Raw genomic sequence first — 20,325 nt, forward strand, 5'->3', positions numbered from 1 at the left:
AGCCATTAAAAAAAACGGAATGAAAGTGGGCCAGTTATCACCTTTACACCCGGTAAGAATGCCACTTGAAAAGTTTTTAAAATCTACCGTGGACCGAAAAATGTAGTCGCCAGGAGTCGACACTAATAGTGCAAAGCAAAAAACCCCAACCCACCAAGGATTCACCATTCCACAAACTACAGAACATGGACGTAGCTGCGAGCGAGATAAGACCGCATGTTGCAGCTTGCGCCGACATCCGTTTACCTTTTTGAGTTCCGCGCTAATTTATGCAAATATAGTCCATTCTGATTGGAGGGTGAAGCAAGGACGATTGGAGAAAGGTTGAAAGGCAGAAACGCCGCTTTGTACCGAAGGAGATCGACGTGAGATCGTTCGTGGATCCGCTGAGCGAGCACATCCAAATCGAGCACAGTATCTGTAAAGGTAAGATGGATTTGACCTCTCGGCGAGACGTTGTGACATTTTCCCTAAAAGTCTGCACACTTCCGGGTGTTTTCCGTAGGCCTAAGATCCGTAGGCAGCCCTTATTTGGCCATGTGAAGAGCGAACGAGGAAAAGAAAACACATTTTTTTTGGTTCTCTTTCCGCCTCTCATGAAAACCGTAGAAACACCCAAGAATCAAATACTGTACCAATCTGAATGCGACTTGGCGCCTGCGGGTGTAGAAGTGCTCCAGGGAATCGGATCTGATTGGCAGACGATCCGATCCTTCCCGCGTCGCTTTGTGTGTTCGATGACTGGCACTGGACTAGATCAAAATGTCAAAATTCTGATGTGGAGAAAAAGCGCAGGCCTAAAGTGGCCTCGCTGCTACTTAGCAGCAAGATTTCCTAAAGCGATCGGTGAAAGTGCGAGTCGTGGCGGGGCTGGGGGACCGAGGATGGGGCGGAACTTTTTTTTCACGCCTATTGTTCGTGTGAACCCTTGCGATGTTTGCTGAAAACAGGAGCGCTTTCTACCATTGCATCTCTGCCGTTCGCGCATTCACTAAAAAGTGAATCTCTCTCTAAATTAAAAAAAAACCCGTCGCTTTGGCCATTTTATTAGGCAATATTGATTTTTAACTGAAGCGGGTCGGGGAAAAAGTTTTCTAACAATCAAAATACTGTAATTGGTCACCGACACAATCTGCGCAATCAGTGGGCGGAGCTAAAGCCTTCAGGGCAATCACAACTAGTTTTAATTTCTATAAGAAACCGTGGCTTTCGGTTGATTATTAATACTTGGGTTTAAAATAGGACTACTACCCTATCCCTTAGAGATGGTTGCAGATGGATATGAACACATCCTAACTCTTCGCTACCATCTAGTGGTCCTCCAGATCTGGTAGTCCTTCGTAAAAGAAGACCGGGGCGGGGTGAGACTAAGAAGTGAGACAAAACGAAACAAAAGTCATAGGACAATGGCATAGACTTCGTCCATGAGGTCCCTAAATTCAATTTGGCAAAGATTCTACATTTTATTCTCCCATTGCAATTTTGCTTTCTGACATCAGATAACATTACATGACCAATCTATTTATCTCTTGTACCTTTGAAGAAAGCTTAAATAGTGCTATGGCTGACTTGGGGAAAGGGACTCTGAAAGAAAAAAACCCCCAGAAATATTGGAAGCACAAACTTTATTTCTCATCTATTTCTTGAATATCTAAGTGCTAATTTTCACATATAACCCTCTGTTAACATCTGAAATCCTTGATATCTTTGGAAAGTGTTGTTTTTAATGCCACAAAATTGCTGTTTTCAACACATGGTCTGCAAGGACGGTTTCAGAATAACAGAATTGGAAGGGACCCTGTAGGTCATCTAGTCTAACCCCCAGCCAAGCAGGAAACCCTACACCATTTCTGACAGATGGCAGTCAGTCTCTTCTTGAAAGCTTCCAGTGATGAAACTCCCACATCTGAAAGCAAACTCTTCCATTGGTTGATTGTTCTGTCAGAAAATTTCTCCTTATTTCTAGGTTGAATCTCTCCTTGATCAGGTTCCATCCGTTATTCCTTGTCTGGCCTTCAGGTGCTTTGGAAAATAGGTTGACCCCCTTCCTCTCTGTGAAAGCCCCTCAAATATTGGAACACTGCTATCATGTCTCCCCTGGTCCTTCTCTTCACTAGACTAGCCATGCCCAGTTCCTGTAACTGTTCTTCCTATTTTAGCCTTGAGTCCCCTAATCATCTTCATTGTTCTTCTCGGTACTTTTTCTAGAGTCTCAACATCTTTTTTATAGCGTGGAGACCAAAATTGATTGCAATATTTTAGGTGTGGTCTTACTAAGGCTTTATAGAGTGGTATTAGTTCCTCACATGATCTTGATTTAATCCCTCTGTTAGTGCAATTTGGGATTGCATTGGCTTTTTTGGCTGCTGCCACACAGTATTGGCTCATATTTAACTGATTGTCCACTAAGACTCCAAGATCCCTCTCACAGTTACTACTATTAAGCCTGGTTTCACCCGATCTATATGTGTAGTTTTGGTTTTTCTTGCCTAAGTGTACAGTTTTACTTTTTTCTACATTGAATTTTATTTAGTTAGATAGGGCCCAGTGTTCAAGTCTGTCAAGATCCATCTGGATCTTGAACCTATCATCTAGGGTATTGGCTATTCCTGCCAGCTTAGTATCATCTGCAAATTTGATAAGTTCCCCTTCTATTCCCTTATCTAAGACATTTATGAAGATGTTGAAGAGTACTGGGCCTAGGATAGAACCTTGTGGTACCCCACTGCTTACTTCTCTCCATGTAGACGTAGTACCATTAAGGATTACTTGTTGAGTACGGTTTGTCAGCCAGTTAAAAATCCATCTAATGGTGATGCTATCTATTCCACTTTTTTTAGCTTTCCAAGAAGTATGTTGTGGTCTACTTTGTCGAATGCCTTGCTGAAGTCTAAGTATACTGTGTCCACAGCATTTCACTGAGCTAGTAATTTAGTTACTTGGTCAAAGAATGACATAAGATTGGTTTGGCATGATCTGTTTTTAACAAACTGATGCTGGCTTCTAGTTATAACTTTGTTTCTAGATGTTCGCAGATCTGTTTTTTGATTATCTTTTCCAGTATCCACCTAGGTATTAGGCTGATTGGTCTGTAGTTTTCTGGGTCTGTTTTTTTTTCCTTCTTTGAAGATGGGAACCACATCAGCTCTTTTCCAATCCTTTGGTAGTTCCCCGGGTACTCCAGGATTTTTGAAAGATATTTTTCAAAGGTTTGATCATAAAAAAAAAGTTGCAAAGTGCCACAGTTAAACAATACATGTGTATCCGTCTGCGTGGCTTTTGTGTAATTCTCCCATTCTGTTCAATTTGGGCTAGGCTCAATAAGATGTTTTGTTATTTTAATATATATACAATTAACTTGGTAAAGACTTTTGCATCAGCAGAGAATGACAAACATTATTGCCAAAATTGGTGCTGTGCTTTTAGAACAGAAAAGATTTACATTTTTGAATTGTCAAGGGAACAGTGGTATACAAAGTTGAAAATAAGTGCTGTTAAACTGATAGAATTTACTGCTGCATAGCCCATACAGGGATTACTTACTATTTGGAAAGACCTGGGAAGATAAATGGATTGTCAACAGAATAAATGTTACGTATCTTTCTTGAATTCTATCAATTCTGCATTTATAGGTTGAAGACTAACCTTTATCACATTTATACAGAGACAAGGAAAATATGGAAGCAGTTTTAAATCCTAAAGAATCTGCCAAGTTTATCGCAGAAAACAGCAAAGATGTGTACATTGAAGACAGGGGTGTGCAAAAGGTTGCAGAGATGTTGTTCGATAAAGTCACAGAGAAGGAATTCAGCGTAGCTGGCTGGAAGTCTTGTCATGAGTTAAACCCACAGGAAGCAAGTGAAGATGCAGTGAACTGGGTATTTGTTGCTGATGTGCTCAATTTTTCCTTTTGGTCTGAACATGAAGACCATAAATGTTTGGTGAAATACAAAGGCAAGACTTACAGTGGCTATTGGTCTCTTTGTGCTGCCATCAACAGAGCCCTGGACGAAGGTTAGTTTTCTGAATTAAACTGATTAGATGTACACCCGAAGCTTGTGTTTGGACTTTACACTACAGATATATGAACGGCAATAGGATAAACACGGCTCTTTCATGAAGTAGAATAAAGTCTACAAGAGATTACAGGTAGTCCTTGACTTATGATCACACTGGAGCCTAACTTTTCCATTGCTAAGCAAGACAACTGTTCAGTGAGTTTTGCAACATTTTGTGACCTTTCTTGCCACAGTTGTTAAATGAATCATCCTGTCATTGAGCAAATCTGACTTCCCTCATTGACTTTGTTTGTGGGAAAGTTACAAACAGTGATCACGTGAGCCCAGGACGGTGCAACTGTTCTAAATACATGCCAGTTGCCAGGCCTCCAAATTTTGATCACATGACCAAGGGGATGCTGCAATGTTCATAAGCATGAAAACAGGTCGTGTCACTTTTTTCAATGCCATTGTTAACTTTGAATGGTTATTGTGTTTGTTAAGTCGAGGGCTACTTGTAGGTGATTATGAATGTTATTGTATATGATGCCATCAAACTACCTTGTTGTAATATAGCATTGTATCAGTTTGGTGGCTAAGCAACCTATTACACTGAATGAGCAGCATAAAAATGTTTACTCCCATTCCAAAGTATCAAGACTCAAATTAGGCTTACTTTTTTTTTCTCCCCAGAATCTGCCTCTCAGATCAGGAATTAGACAAAATTTAAAAAAAATGTAAATCAATGGAAAAAAGTATATTTTAAAATTACAAATATTTTCATTTTTTAACATAATCTGAAAAGTATATTAAATCATAATTCCAATAGCAGGTCCAGTATATATATTCAGAGGTAAATTAAGTGAGAAATAAATTGTTTAGTTGTTTCGATAATCAGCCTAAATAAATTCAGTTTAGTTGTTTCCTAATTGGAACATTTTTTAAAGTCCTTCATCTTGTATTTTACTAATTATTTCATCAAATATAATTAATAATGATTGTTTTTATTTGCTGCCCTTTCTAAAGGAACACCCATCACCAGTGCTTCTTATTATGCCACTATGACCTTGGATCAGGTGAAGCATGCATTTCGTTCTGATTCAGAGGTGCCTATGCCTTTAATCGAGGAGAGACAGCGTGTACTAAACGAAGCTGGAACAATTCTGCTGGAGAAATTTGGGGGCTCCTTCCTCACATGTGTTAAAGAAAGTGGAAAAAGTGCCCCCAAATTATTACAGATCATAGTGGAAAATTTCCCATCTTTTAGAGATGAAGCTACATTTCAGGTAAATCTCCTATAGTCTGCATTTTCAGCTAACCTATTGGTTTCATGTTTTTTTGGATGAGAAAGATGGACAAGGAACTGCTGCAAACAAATAGTGTTTCATTTTGTGCTGTGGTAGGGTGGAAAATACCACAGCAGATATCACCTGTGCTCTTATCATCTAACATAGATAGTGAGGCCATTAATGGTATGACCAATATTCCCAAACTGCTGCAGAATTGAAACCACAAATACTTGTATTAAGAATTATTCCAGTGTGTATTAAATAAGAAATATCACAATTTACCGAGATATATGTTGACAATGTCAAGAATCCAGTGGGCACAATTTTGGAAAAGACAACAACCCTTGCTAATGATACAAGATTGAGAGCAATTGAGGCTATATCCAATATTCACAACAAAAATCTGACCAAATGAAGACAGGAATGGCTCCCTTAAATAAAACATATTTGTTAGCAAGGCAAGCTAGATTATGGCTTTCAGAGAAAAGAGAAATTGATTAAAACTGAAAAAAATTGACTCAGACATAGTATATATCAGCAATAGCTGTAAAAGTTTAAAGCAGGTTATAATTAAGTACTGTAATAGTTGGGGGAAAATGAAAGAGGGGAGATGTGACTGAATGCTTCTTTTTACTTGTTTTGCTTTTACATCATATTGCATCTCTGTTTTTTACTTTTTTTGCAATGCTTAGGCAATAATGAAACTAATGCAAAAATAGTGTAGAGTACATCAAGTTCTCTCCTCCAATACAGTAAGAACCTTACGGAGTAGGTTTGTGTTAAAATATAGTGAATGGCTCAGAGTCCTTCAGGGGATTTCTTGCATGTAGGTGGGCTTGATCCTGAATCTTCCCACTCCTAAGTCTGGCACTTTAACCTCCTCATATATGAGCTGTCATGTTTCATATAATTCCCATCATATTTAGCTTCTTTTGAAATGAAAGGTAAGAATAACAGGTTGAAATAACAGTTAAAATCTGTAAATGTGACTACATTCCAGTCATTATAATTATTCTGGGGTGTTTTTTTTTCTTCTTTTCCTACCAGGGTAAAAAGGTGGCTTTTTACAAACGGGCACAGATCCTTGTGGCTGACACCTGGAGTGTGTTGGAGGGGAAAGGAGATGGCTGCTTCAATGATATTTCCAGAATCTCTGTATTTGCTGATTACAGGATACCACAGGTTCTTGTTCATTTAGGAGCAATGAGATATTCAGAAGAGTTAATGAACAAACTTAAGAAAGGTATTATATTATTCATGATCATGAAGAATTTCTGTTTCACCTGCCACTTTATACCAGTAGTCTTTTGATGTATGGAAGCAGAAATAAACATAGGAGAAATTGAGAGTTATCTATTCCCAGAAAACACAATCGACAATTGCCTTCATTCATGACAATCTACAATCCTACATAGATACCTTAGAGCAGGCATGTCAAACTCGCGCCGTCATGTGACGTCGCATGACGTATCGGAGCTTTTTCACCATTGCCAGCAATGGGGTGGGCCTGGCTCCGGTATGATGAAACTGGCCCGCGGGCCGGCAGTTTGACACCCTGCCTTAGAGTAAGCCCCAATTACTTACTTTTGAGTATACAGTAAATGCAAAAGACAGTGCTAACTGAATATCTTACTTTTTCACTTTTATTATATAGAAAGAAAAAAATAAAAGGGGAAACTAAGATTTTTAATGATCACTGTTTTCCAAATTTTCTGCTCTGGTACTTGTATCTAGGAAAGAAGACATTTCATTTTTAAATTATTTCTAGGCGATGAACCTTATGAATTTGATTGCTAAAACGTGTATACCCAGATTTTTTTCCCCTGATATGTATACTTCTGTTTGCCAAATCTTATTTTTCTTCCATCCATCTATGTCCCTCTGACAGTATTGAAGAATCAAAAGTCAAGTTGGCAATTGTCACCACATAAATTAAACCCTTTGCACAAGTGTCAGCATCGCTTGCATATACAAAGGGGCAGGTCTTCATTCAGGAGTTTGCAACTACCATCTTAACCAACTGGGCTAAACTAATATCTGGATTACAATCCATTTTTTACCGTACCTTGTTGGATGTTGACCCTGTGAGGCACCCAGGGTCGCTTTGGTGTGTTTAAATCTAATTAAGTAAAATTAATTAAGTCTAGAGGGTCTATTTCAAAATGCCAGAGCCATAACAGAAAGCAGTGCCTGGCCTCTCCTCGTCACATAAACAGGGACAAATTAACAACTTCTTCCAGCATTTGTGTGTTAGATGGGAGGCCAATTTTATTTTAAGATGATTCTGAAGACACATAGCTGGCAAGCCATGCAGACTTTTAAAATAGTGGACAACATTTTGTCAATCCATTTGAAATGAACTTTTATAAGTTTATAAATTTGTATTCAAGAGTTCATTAAATACTTGATTACCCATTTGCAATTTCATGATTGGGAATTTTTTTTCCAAGAAGTTTAATAACTGCAGATAGTTGCATGTTTAGTGTATAAGGGAGGCATGTTGGCTTGTTTACAATTCTGTGTTTAACTGTGTTTAACTGTTTAACTATTGATACTGATAATGTTGTACCTATTTGTCTACTCTAAAATAATCTCTAATATAATTCAACGGCCTTTACTTTCTATTAATGTACAGTGAGGGGAAAAAGTATTTGATCCCCTGCTGATTTTGTTCATTTGCCCATTGACAAAAAATGTTTGATCTATAATTTTAATGGTAGGTTTATTTTAACTGTGAGAGACAGAATAACAAAAAAATTCAGAAAGACATATTTCAAAAAAGTGATAAATTGATTTGCATTTACTGAGTGAAATAAGTATTTGATACCTTTACAAAACATGACTTAGTACTTGGTGGCAAAACCCTTGTTGGCAATCACAGAGATCAGACATTTCTTGTAGTTGGCCACCTGGTTTGCACACATCTCAGGAGGGGTTTTGTCCCACTCCTCTTTGCAGATCCTCTCTAAGTCATTAAGGTTTTGAGGCTGACGTTTGGCAGCTCAAACCTTCAGCTCCCTCCACAGATTTTCTATGGGATTATGGTCTGGAGAGTGGCTAGGCCCTTTCAGGATCTTAATGTGCTTCTTCTTGGGCCACTCCTTTGATTCCTTGGCTGTGTGTTTTGGGTCATTGCCATGCTGGAATACCCATCCATGACCCATTTTCAATGCCCTGGCTGAGGGAAGGAGGTCTCACCCAAGATTTGACGGTACATGGCCCCGTCCATTGTCCCTTTGATGCAGTGAAGTTGTCCTGTCCCCTTAGCAGAAAAACACCCACAAAGCATAATGTTTCCACCTCCATGTTTGATGGTGGGGATGGTGTTCTTTGGGTCACAGGCAGCATTCCTCCTCCTCTTAACATGGCGAGTTGAGTTGATGTCAAAGAGCTCGATTTTGATCTCATCTGACCACAACACTTTCACCCAGTTCTCCTCTAAACCATTCAGATGTTCATTGGTAAACTTCAGATGGGCCTGTACATGTGCTTTCTTGAGCAGGGGGAACTTGCGGTCATTGTAGGATTTCAGTCTTTCACAGCATAGTGTGTTACCAATTGTTTTCTTGGTGACTATGGTTCCAGCTGCCTTGAGATCATTGACAAGATCCTCCCGTGTAGTTCTGGGCTGATTACTCACCGTTCTCATGATCATAGAAACTCCACAAGGTGAGACTTTGCATGGAGCCCCAGACCAAGGGAGATTGACAGTTATTTTGTGTTTCTTCCATTTGCGAATAATCACATCAACTGTTGCCATCTTCTCACCAAGCTGCTTGGCGATAGTCTTGTAGCCCATTCCAGCCTTGTGTAGGTCTAGAATCTTGTCCCTGACATCCTTGGACAGCTCTTTGGTCTTGGCCATGGTGGAGAGTTTGGAATCTGATTGATTGATTGCTTCTGTGGATATGTGTTTTTTATACAGGTAAAAGAGAGTGCTCTTAATCTCAGCTCATTACTTGTATAAAAGACACCTGGGAGTCAGAAATCTTGCTGATTGATAGGGGATCAAATACTTATTTCACTCATTAAAATGCAAATCAATTTATAATTATTTTGAAATGCGTTTTTCTGGATTCTTTGTTGTTATTCTGTCTCTCACTGTTAAAATAAATCTACCATTAAAATTATAGACTGATCATTTTTTTGTCAGTGGGCAAATGTACAAAATCAGTAGAGGGTCAATTAATTTTTTACCCTCACTGTATATCAGAAGCACTAGGAATCTCTCATTTATCGATTTAATCTTGTCTGTGGAAATTCACTATAGACCTCTTTTTTTTACTTCTACTACCTTTCTTAAACTTCCTGGATCTTTGTTCCTCTTGCCATTCAAAAATCTATAGCTGTTATCTGATCAGGGTATACTGAGCTGAGCCATTTTCTTTCTGAGATTCCAGTAGTTTGTTTCATGTCTTCTTCTGCAAGAAGATTGCCTTTTTCTGTGCAGTACAATCCAAGAAACAATAATTTCTGGCCTACCTCTATGTGAAGACCCTCTCCTGATATGATATAGGCAGCCTCTTGAGTTACAGTCTACTCAAGAAGAACTATCAAAGATCCCTCTGATGGGCACATTTGCCCCTAGTTAGGAAGAGAATTAGGAATGTTATGAAGGACCAAGAAAATGTGGGGAGTGAGACATAAATAAGCAATTCAAAACTACTGTAACCCTTTCAATTTAGCAGCATCGTAATTACTTTTGTAGATTAAAATACAGAAAATATGTAACTTGAATAACCCTGGTTAACGTAAAAAATGTTAGGTATACGTTGATTAAAATATTTCTTCTTATATTCCCATTTTCTTTATTCATGTTACTTTCTTTGATCCTTCCCTATTTTGCAGGGCATGTGTTCCAGTTTGGAGATAATCAGGAAGTGGAGATTCGAGGTTGTAGTATTTGGTGTTGTGAGCTCATTTGCAGTGGTTTGCTTGAACTTTATAAAAAGAAAGGTGAGAACATGGGTGAAAAGATCAATGCAGTTCTCCTTGATTATTATCTATGGGATTATGCTCGGGATCATCGAGAAGATATGAAAGGAGTACCTTTTCACTGTGTACGTTCCATATACTATTAACACCATTTATAAATGATAATGATATAAAGCATCAAAATTCATGTATATACTCTGGAATTTTTTTAAAAAAAATTGGCATGGCTGCCCATGTAGTCACTTAAGATTTGGCTCTTTAATCTCCACTTTATCAGAAGAAAGGCATTTTCTTGCTTATTTACATTCCAATTCTGCAAGCAATATATTTGCTTAATGGATTTGATTAAAATGTGTGAAACTGTAAAAAATCTGGATTACATATAACAGTGGTGGCAAATCTTTTAGAGACCGAGTGCCCAAACTGCAACCCAAAACCCACTTATGCATCGTCGGGTGCCGAGTGGGTGTGGCCCATTGGGTGGGTGTGGTCAATTGGGTGGGTGTGGCCCATCGGGTGAGTGTGGCTGCAGTGGTAACGGCAGACTGGGTGGGACTTAAAAGTTCAATCAATCAATTCCAAGTTTGTAAAATCTTTTTTTTTCCCGGGAAAAGTTGAAACTGACTGATTGATTAAACTTTTTTTTTTTTTTTGCACACTGCGGCAGAGGCCTAAAGCGAAAAGGTTTTATAAAACCCAGCTGAAGGCCTAGGACTGGGACGACGGCATGCGTGCCCATAGAGAGAGCTCTGCGTGCCGCCTCTGGCACCTGTGCCATAGGTTCGCCACCACTGACATATAAAATCAAAAGATATCTTGCAAATTAATATTATTGTAATCAAATTACCTACTTGTGTGCATGTAGCTGAACATGCATTTGAGTAAAAACCATTTCAGTTTACATTTGATGTACCTTCTGAAGTTGTGTGCTGCTTACCAAGGATTATTTTGTTCAAAACGTGGTAATGTCATTCAGCAACATTGATTCAAAGTTGATACACAAGAATTTTTTAAAAAAATTATCTGAAATTACAACTAAAGAATAAAAGCCAACAACAAAAAGCAATCAGTAATATTTCAAAAGATTATTAACTGATTCTTCAGGAAACAAAATGACTTGTTCCTTGTTTATTAAAAGATAATATCTAGTTGACTTGGTTGATTCAAAAGACTAGGCAGTAACAGGATGAGAGACTACCAGGAAATCTTTGGATTATAAAATAAAATGGGAAATATATATATATTTAAACCTTAGAAGGTTCAACACATGGCCTTATACGATCACCGGGAGTTGACCTCAACGCAAAGAACAATTTTTTTTATCCTTTGGTTCTTCTGCATGCAGATAACAGATATTGAAATAGGCCTTTTCTATACAGATAGTCCGCAACTTACCACCATTGGTTTAGTGACTGAAGTTACAACGGCACTGAAAAAAGTGACATATGGCCATTTTTCACACTTATGACTATTGCAGCATCCTCTGGTCATGTGATCAAAACTCAGATGCTTGGCAACTGGTTCATATTTATGACGGTTGCAGCATCCCAAGGTCATGTGATCACCTTTTGTGACCTTCTGACAAGCAAAGTCAATGGGGATGCCAATTCACTTAACACTTAAGTTACTAGCTTAACAATTGCAGTGATTTGCTAAACAACTGTGACAAGGTAGGTCCCAAAATGAGGCAAAACCTCACTTAACAACTTCTCACGTAGCAACAGAAATTTTGGGCTCTATTCTAGTCGTAAGTCAAGGACCTGTAGTCAAATCATGGATTCTTCCAGCTTATACAATTTCAGTCTTCATGCATCACGTAAAGAAGATAAACCATTCGTGAGCTTGACTTTAGGGGGTGATTTGTCCAAATGGCTTTCAACTGGGGGAAGCGGGGGTGAGATGCCTGCCCCCCCCCCTCCCCCCCGCATCAACAAGGACAGTTGGGAATGATAACATCTGAAGATACCATGTCGAGGAGTTAGATGCTTCATTATCATCTAGGATTCTTTTTTCACACACGTGCCACTTATCCTTGTAATCCAGTAGCAATGGAATTAAGCGAAGCACTTCAGTGTAAATTAAGTTCATTTTCGTGGTCCCTTTGCTAAAAGTAGGGGTGTCCAGCCTTGGCAACTATAAGACCTGCGGACTTTAACTCCAGCATGGGAATTCTGGGAGTTGAAGTCGACAAATCTTAAAGTTGTCAAGGCTGGACGCTTCCCCCCCCCCCCCCCCTTTTTAAAGCAAAAAAGGAACAGGCGTTTCCCTCCCTCCCTCAGTTTTCGGGAACGCTGCCCGACAAGGCAGATGGCAACTCCGGCACCAGTGCGCCTGCGCCGACAGAGCGCGCTACCCTTGGCGGCCTATCAGACGAGGCGAAGGCGGTGGCGCCGGCCTCGGGGAAGACGCTGGTTCTGTCAGCGGCGGGAGCGTTTCGTAGTTGCCTGGTGAACCAATGTAAACAAAAGGCGGAAGCGGCGGCGGGGGGGGAGGTCCGGGTGGTACTGCCGCTGTTGTGGGGGGAGGGCAGCCCCTCTAGACCTTGAAGTAGGAGTTTTATGGTCCGCCGCAAACTCAGCAAGGTAGGTGCTGCCCGACGGGCTGGTCCCTCCGCGAGCGAGTCCGTTTGGATCTTAACTCGAAGGCTAACGTGGATAGCGCAAGCTAAGCGGAAGCGCTCGGGAGGGAAGGCGCGTAGGCTGAGTTTGAGCGTGTCAGAGAGATCGGGTGGGAAGGGATGGTGGTGAGGATGCGTAAAAACCGGTTTAAAAAACCCTCTTATATGGTAGCCACGTCTGTTATAATTTAATAGCGCATACTTGAATATAACGTTCTTTAATGGTAATTTTTTAAAGAAAAAGATAACGCCTGCACACGGGGGAAAAATAGCACAAAATGGCATCACAGAAGGAGTTTCCACTATTTTAGTAATTAGTTTTAAGTAACGAAATGCGACTTTAGACTAAAGTATAAATCGTAGTTAAAAATCTGAATATGTGCAACAGCAATTGAAAGCAGCACAGCGTTAAATCATAAAATGAGATTAAGAGTTATAGTAATCTATATCTGACCAACTAGGTATGTTAAGAGAAACACACATTTCAGATGGGGCACATTGAGTTTTAAGCTATTTTGGACATCAAGGGTTTAATTAGCCATTCTTCTTGAACAAGAAACATATTATTCTTTCAGCAGTTACTAAATACAAAGCTAATTCAGTAGCAAGCTTTGGTTGAAGAACAAAATGTTCCAAGATTTAGCTTTTTTTTTTTATTTCAAGGAAAGTAATTTCTAAAATGTTATTTTTTGCTTCCTATAGAATATCTTTTATTATCTAATGTAGAAGACTGAGAATAGTATGAAGAATTAAAGAAAAGTTGCGTACATTAAAATTAACAAATGCACATGCTCATTTAAGCTGCAATGGAAGAAATTCCTGTTAAAGTGGCAGTACGAATAAGACCTTTGCTCTCCAAAGAAATACTTCACAATCATCAAGTATGTGTGAGATTAATCTCAAATACTCAGCAAATTATCATTGGAAAAGACCGGGTCTTCACTTTTGACTTTGTTTTTGGCAAGCATTCAACCCAAGATGAAGTATATACAACATGTATTAAGCCATTGGTGGCATCTTTGATAGAAGGATATAATGCTACAGTTTTTGCCTATGGACAGACAGGCTCCGGAAAGACTTATACTATTGGAGGAGGTCACATTGGTATGTTCTGAAAAAAGTTATTATTTAATTGTATGGTCAAAAAATCACCAAAAGGAATAGTACGAGCAATATTTTCACAAATTGAATATTTCCTGATAATTGCTATCCCTGACTCTTCATTTTAGAACAGGTTGGGTTTAAAGGTTGGGTAATTCTATTTAACATAGTTTTAATATGCAACATGAAGATTACAGTAGTCTACCTAACATTTCCAAATTAACTATTGGACTAAAATATTTTAGTTTAAATGAACAAAAGCCATAGTATTATAATGTGGCATGTTTCATTCTAGTTTTGTCACACATTTTGTAGATGCTATCAGAACATTATGCTGGGTACTTTGAGAGTAATCTTTACTTTTATAAAAGGCATTTCTATCAAATGTCATTTTCTTTCTAAGATACCAATTTTGGAATAGCTATTACATTAAATAAAGTCTCCCGTTGTCTTCTTTTAGCTAGTTTAGCGGTTCCATACAAATTTGTGAGAAGGGGAGTCTTCCAATTCTTAGAGCAAATTTAGGCCAGATGCCCCATTATGTGGACCATATTGGGAAAATCAACTTGAGAAAGGCTAAAACTGTTTGAACTGAGATTGGTTATAGTAAAAGAATCTTGAAACTCTTCTATACTTGCTCATCATAATTCAGTGAATTAGAGAGGCATCTGTCTGAACCACTTGTAAATGTTATCTTTTTGTTCTGGACTTTAAAAAAATGCTTCAGCCCCTTTTGTCCATGTAACAGTTCCTGCATATCTTTGTCAAGATCATCTTCCTAACTCTCTGCACTCTCTAGTGTTGGAAGCATCAAGTGACAGAAAAACATTTCAGTAATGGTGCCTATTCTGCAGGTAGAATTGTATATAGTCAATGGAAGATAGTATGAATTTTAGTAAGAAATATCTGTATTCACCTATGTGTCTTCATCATGTGCTGATGTCACAAAATGTATATCCAAACTCAATATACACCAGGCCATTGTGGTGAGTATGGAGGGTCAGAAGGAAGGAGTATTGTTCATTATTGTGCTATACTGTTTTCCCCCGATTTCTTGCTACATTTGTAGTACCAGATATGAATATGGACACCAAAGTGGTGATAAAATTTCACTATGTACTGTTTGACGGAATGTCAATAATACAGGTAATCCTATACTTACAAGAGTTCATTTAGTGACCGTTCAAAATTACAATGGCTATTAAAAAAGTGACTTATGACTGTTTTTCACAGTCATGATCTTTGCAGCATCCCCACGATCATATGATCAAAATTCAGCTGTTTGGCAACTGGTTCATATTTATGACCATTGCTGTGTCCCAAGGTCATGTGATCACCTTTTGTGACCTTCTGACAAGCGAAGTCATTGGAGAAGCCAAATTCACTTAACAACCAGGTTACTAACTTATCAACTACAGTGTTTCATTTAACAACTGAGGGAAGGTCATAAAATGGGGCAAAACTCACTAACAAATGTCTCAACAATAGAAATTTTGGGCTCAATTGTGGTCATAAATCAAGGACTACCTGTATACTAGATGAAATACTGCTAATCTGAACAATGAGTTTAGCATAGTCCCATTTCCAAGGAAGTGGATTTTTGGTATTAAAATAAATTTTAATATAAAGTGCTTAATTAAATTCATACAATTACCAAATAATGTGAAGTACAACCCTTTTTTTCTCCTTTTCCCTTTTTTGCTTTACATGATTACATGGAGCTATCTTTGGAATATGACAAACAGTGATGATATCAATATTAAAATGTTTATATCTTGATAGAGATGTCTATTTCTTAAGACAATATAATGAGTTTTAACATTTAAATTTTATGATAATTATAAACTTTTAATTTATTGATATTTTATTCTTATTGAGCATATCTTTTTATGTAGCTATTAATTTTACCTTAAATATTCTAATAAATTATAAAGAAACCTCACAAAATAACATGAAATTGAAGCTCTTTTTAATCAAACTATGAATTTACACATGCTTTGTTTGTTTCATGAATAACTGTTTGCAAAACGCATGAATCAAGACAAGCCACACTATAGCTTAATACAAAGTGTGAATCCTATCCTAAACAGTTGTATTTAAGTAGGCCCATTGCCAATTATTTTGAATACAGGAAAGCTGGTGGTCAAGACAGGACTATGGAGGTAGGCACTGGCTATGATATCTTCCTCATCTACTGACTGTACAAATTCATTTTACAAGAAATACCTTTCTGTAAAAGAAATATTTAGCTTTATTACTTCTAACCTAGAACATATTTAGACTGTGTTTGTTGGCATTTTGCCCCTAGAATACATAGTTTTCCTTAAGAGTGCTAATATTAGAAATGAAAAAAGTAATTTTGGTTATGGTGATATTTATACCTGTTAATGTAAATGCTGAAGAAAGAAGGCCACCAATATAAATGGGTATTCTACATGTTCTTCTTAGCTATTTTTACATATGTCAGATAAAATGGTAGATAAAGGAACTGCAGTGTTATTTTAAAATACTGGTGACATTTTCCTTGTGAGTACGTTTCCTAAAACTTTACACATGACTATAACACTAGGGGTGGTAACCAGCATCATACTGTAGTTATGAAGTACATTTCTATCCCTCATAGTCAGGGACTAAGGGAGAAGGGGAGAACCCTCCCAAACATGAGCCATATCCTCTCCTTCAAACCATACCATAAATAAGCCATAGTCCAGAGCTCCTCATCTCAATTTTCTGAAGTGTCTGTGGTGTTCTGGGGATTATCAGAAGGAGAAAGGAAAGTAAGTTTCTCTAATTTTTTTCCCCCGCTGTGACACTGAATATTTTCTTAGGTTTCTTTGGTTATTGCTTGGTAGTTTTTTTCCTGTATTTTTATCTCTGCTGGTATGACTGACCCTGATAATTGAATGTGTCATAAATATAGCATATTGAGCTAAAAGTCATTCAGATACCTTTTACTTCATTTTCAGTATTGCTATGATATTTGGGAGTCTGCATATTTCAGCTGTGTTTGGATTACATTCTTTTTCTCATTTTAGCATCGGTTGCAGAAGAAGAGAGAGGTATTATTCCACGGGCAATTCAAGAAATATTTCAGATTATTTCTGAAAACCATAATACTGATTTTACAGTGAAAGTTTCGTACATAGAAGTCTATAAAGAAGAACTCAGAGATCTCCTGGAACTAGAGACCTCTATGAAAGATTTGCATATTAGAGAAGATGAAAAGGGCAATACAGGTAAAAATAAAAATTTCAAATACATTTTTATTTGCTAACAATTTTGAAACATTTTTAAAATGTATGTTCATATTTTCTACAGATGTACCTCTAAGAAATGTTAAGTTCATTTTATTAAAGTTGAATTGTTCAGAGGAAATGTAACTTTCATTTTTATGCAAAGTAATTTGTATTTTAAATGTAATACTTTAATAGTCTTTGTCAATGTTTAATAATTGATGTCAGTCATAATTAAAATATCACCTTTCAGCAAAGTTAAAAACATAGATAAGTGTTACTGTTTAGCTGAATATTTCTAGAATAACAATGCATGCGTTTTTTCCAAATGTCCATTGTAGTGCTATGAGTATTTTTTTTCTCCATTTAAAGTTTCTTTTCATTTGTTATCTCACTTAGAGGCACAGTGGATCATCATAAAATATGAAATTTTCATACAGCTATATACAAGTATCGGCACATCCAAAAATACTCCCTACTTATCCTTCTATTGACTCTGCAACTATTTTTATGCAATTGAGTATAGTTAAAAATATTGTAAGAATACTAGGTTAGATCATCAATTTGTCCAGCTCATTAGTGGTTATACTGACAGTCAGTGACTTTCCAGGATTTCTGACAGATTTTTTTTCCAGTTCTACCTAAGATAGCAGACATTGAATGGGACTTTTTGCTTGCAAAGAATTTGTACTACCACTCAACTATTAGTTTATAATCTACAAATCTACAATTGTATGTATGTTATACTACATACAAATACTAGTTCTTAAGTACAAGTATATAAGAGGCAAAGCATCTTTGTGATATCACAACATACATTTTGATGAAAACTTCATTTGCTGCACATATTCATGCTTGCTTATTTTATATTGTATTTTATATGAATTCTTTCTTGCTTGAAAAATAACTTGATTGCTTATATATATTTGTTAAAAATTTAATCTGAATGTTTCTGAAAATGTTATATTTATAACCTTTATTGTTTAAGTAATCGTTGGTGCCAAAGACTGCCAAGTGGAAAGTACAGAAGAAGTGATGAGCCTGTTGGAAACGGGGAATGCTGCTAGACATACAGGGACAACCCAAATGAATGAGCATTCCAGCCGATCCCATGCTGTTTTTACCATCAGTGTCTATCAACAACAACAACCTTTGCAGAAGGACACAGAGTGTGCACAAAATTCTCCCCAAAGTTCAGGACAGCAGATTGCTTCTAAGTTTCACTTTGTAGATCTTGCGGGATCCGAAAGAGTTACAAAAACTGGCAATACTGGTGAAAGATTCAAAGAATCAATTCAGATCAACAGTGGTTTACTAGCTCTGGGAAATGTGATCAGTGCACTTGGAGACCCAAAGAGAAAAAATGCACACATTCCATATAGAGATACTAAAATCACACGTATCCTTAAAGACTCTTTAGGAGGCAATGCAAAGACTGTCATGATAACATGTATTAGTCCATCTTCTTCTGATTTTGATGAATCATTAAATTCCATCAAGTATGCAAATAGAGCAAAAAATATTAGGAACAAACCTATTGTCAACTATAACCCAGACTGGGATCGTATAGATGAAATGGAGCTTGCCATTAAGTTGCTTCGGGAAGCCTTGCAAAACCAACAAACTAATGGACAGTCCTCTGGTAGTCAAGGGTCACAGGATTTATGCCAAGACAAAAACAGAATCCGCTGCCTTGAACAGCAGCTTGCTCAATTTCAAATCGAAAGTTTTAATTTGCGAAATTGCATTGAAGAAGCTTATTTATTTCTTGTTGATTTTAAAAACATTGCCAACCTATCAAAAAATCAACTTGAAAAACTACAAGAATGGATCCGTGTAGCTCAGGAACTTAGGAGAGAGGCATCTATTCCCCAGATGAACAGTGGAACAGTAGCCAACCAAGAAGGACCGTATCATATCACGATTCTTCAACTTAAAAGAGAGCTGAAGAAATATCAGGTACTTACTGTACATTTAATGTAAGGGCCAATAAAAGGATTATATACAGAAGTGTTGTCTGCACATTAAGGCAGTTTTGTTCAAATGAGTTTACCTTGCCTCCCATTCCAACATGTCAGCTTGATCGGTCCTACAGGATAATTTGAGAGGCATGTTAAACAAGCAGGAGAACAATACCTCAATTTAGTACAATCATTAATACAGCAGAAGAGATCTTTTCTCAGGGAATTATGGATTTCTTTCAAAGGTCAGAGTTTTGGTAGGTCATCCCCAGCCTGAGAAGTCTTTCAGCTTATCCTTTGGAACTTGTCTAGCTACTTTTTCTAACACAGATCATTTGTCATTTTTTACTATTTTTTTAAGCTGACAAATAATGAAGCATTCTTTTAAAACTTCAGTGGTTCTGTTATTTTTCTCTTGGCTAACATTTCATTTTCATTTCAGCATGAACTGTTTCTCCATACAATTCCTTTGTTTGCAATTGTTCCTGTCTCTTTCTCCTTGCTCTATGACTCAACCAATATACATAGAATTTATAAAATCCAACATCCAGAGGCATGATTTTTTCTTCTCATATGTTAACTGTAAACAAATAGTGTCCTTTGGGTATTAAAAATGGCTCTTTTATTTCCATATTCTGCTTATCAGAGCTACTTTAATAAAAGTAATGTTCTGCACTTTAATTAAATTATTGGGTAGGCCTAGTGGGACATAAACTTGAAATAGTTATGGGTGAATCTTAAATTAGCAGAAGAAAAAGTTATACAATAGGCCTTTTTTCCTTCTCAGATTTCTGAAATGTCATTATGCATAATCAGGGGAACCTGCTGAACTTTATGAATTTTGTTTTAAAAAGTTCTTGTAAAAGTAAGGAATTTCTTCAAATCTAGAATTTTGTATTTCTTATCCAAAGTTCTGGATTTTACTAGTTCAGTACTTTTGCCTTCCATTTTCACAACACTAAAAATGTATGAAATTATTACCTACATACATGTAATGCTACTTATAGGAAATGTACTTCTTGATCACTAGAAATTGCTTCTAATAAGTAAGTGTTAAAGTTGCTTTGTCTCTTTTCCTTTTTAATACAAATTTGACTGTGTATGAGAAAACTGTACGTGTAGCTTTAGAATGGGATGTGTGATAAAACCTGCCAGATAGTCTGTGAATCAGATTCTAGCTTGCACAGAACA

The 20,325-nt window shown here is 37.3% G+C and overlaps 2 protein-coding genes across 3 annotated transcripts; both read left to right on the forward strand.

Annotated features, from left to right (window-relative positions):
- The first annotated feature begins 268 nt into the window (after positions 1–268).
- Positions 269–10,608, forward strand: CUNH9orf64 (chromosome unknown C9orf64 homolog). 2 transcript variants are annotated; one of them, XM_015827967.2, is made up of 5 exons: positions 269–426; positions 3,633–4,014; positions 5,025–5,284; positions 6,335–6,530; positions 10,136–10,608. In XM_015827967.2, exons 2-5 carry the CDS (start codon positions 3,678–3,680, stop codon positions 10,366–10,368), a joined length of 1,026 nt encoding a protein of 341 aa, XP_015683453.1. In that variant the 5' UTR covers positions 269–426; positions 3,633–3,677; the 3' UTR covers positions 10,369–10,608. The 2 variants fall into 2 exon arrangements, with proteins under 2 accessions (XP_015683453.1, XP_015683454.1); XM_015827968.1 differs by having other exon boundaries at positions 3,665–4,014.
- Positions 10,609–13,645: 3,037 nt separating this feature from the next.
- LOC107298593 (kinesin-like protein KIF27) lies at positions 13,646–19,173 on the forward strand. The gene is made up of 3 exons (XM_015827969.1): positions 13,646–13,943; positions 16,976–17,176; positions 18,162–19,173. The coding sequence occupies exons 1-3, from the start codon at positions 13,646–13,648 to the stop codon at positions 19,154–19,156; spliced, it is 1,494 nt and encodes a 497-aa protein (XP_015683455.1). The 3' UTR covers positions 19,157–19,173.
- The last annotated feature ends 1,152 nt before the right edge of the window (positions 19,174–20,325 follow it).

This window comes from Protobothrops mucrosquamatus, unplaced genomic scaffold, assembly GCF_001527695.2.
Source record: "Protobothrops mucrosquamatus isolate PMUCROS unplaced genomic scaffold, P.Mucros_1.0 scaffold4117, whole genome shotgun sequence".
In the NCBI taxonomy this organism is placed as follows: Eukaryota; Metazoa; Chordata; class Lepidosauria; order Squamata; family Viperidae; genus Protobothrops; species Protobothrops mucrosquamatus.

Bases quoted from the DNA above. Each gene is read 5' to 3' on its own strand.
- LOC107298593 (XM_015827969.1), top strand. From the start codon at position 13,646: ATGGAAGAAATTCCTGTTAAAGTGGCAGTACGAATAAGACCTTTGCTC. The intron at 13,944-16,975 runs GTATGTTCTGAA...TTCTCATTTTAG, and splicing joins TATTGGAGGAGGTCACATTG to CATCGGTTGCAGAAGAAGAG. The intron at 17,177-18,161 runs GTAAAAATAAAA...TTATTGTTTAAG, and splicing joins AGATGAAAAGGGCAATACAG to TAATCGTTGGTGCCAAAGAC.
- CUNH9orf64 (XM_015827967.2), top strand. From the start codon at position 3,678: ATGGAAGCAGTTTTAAATCCTAAAGAATCTGCCAAGTTTATCGCAGAA. The intron at 4,015-5,024 runs GTTAGTTTTCTG...CCCTTTCTAAAG, and splicing joins CAACAGAGCCCTGGACGAAG to GAACACCCATCACCAGTGCT. The intron at 6,531-10,135 runs GTATTATATTAT...CCTATTTTGCAG, and splicing joins AATGAACAAACTTAAGAAAG to GGCATGTGTTCCAGTTTGGA.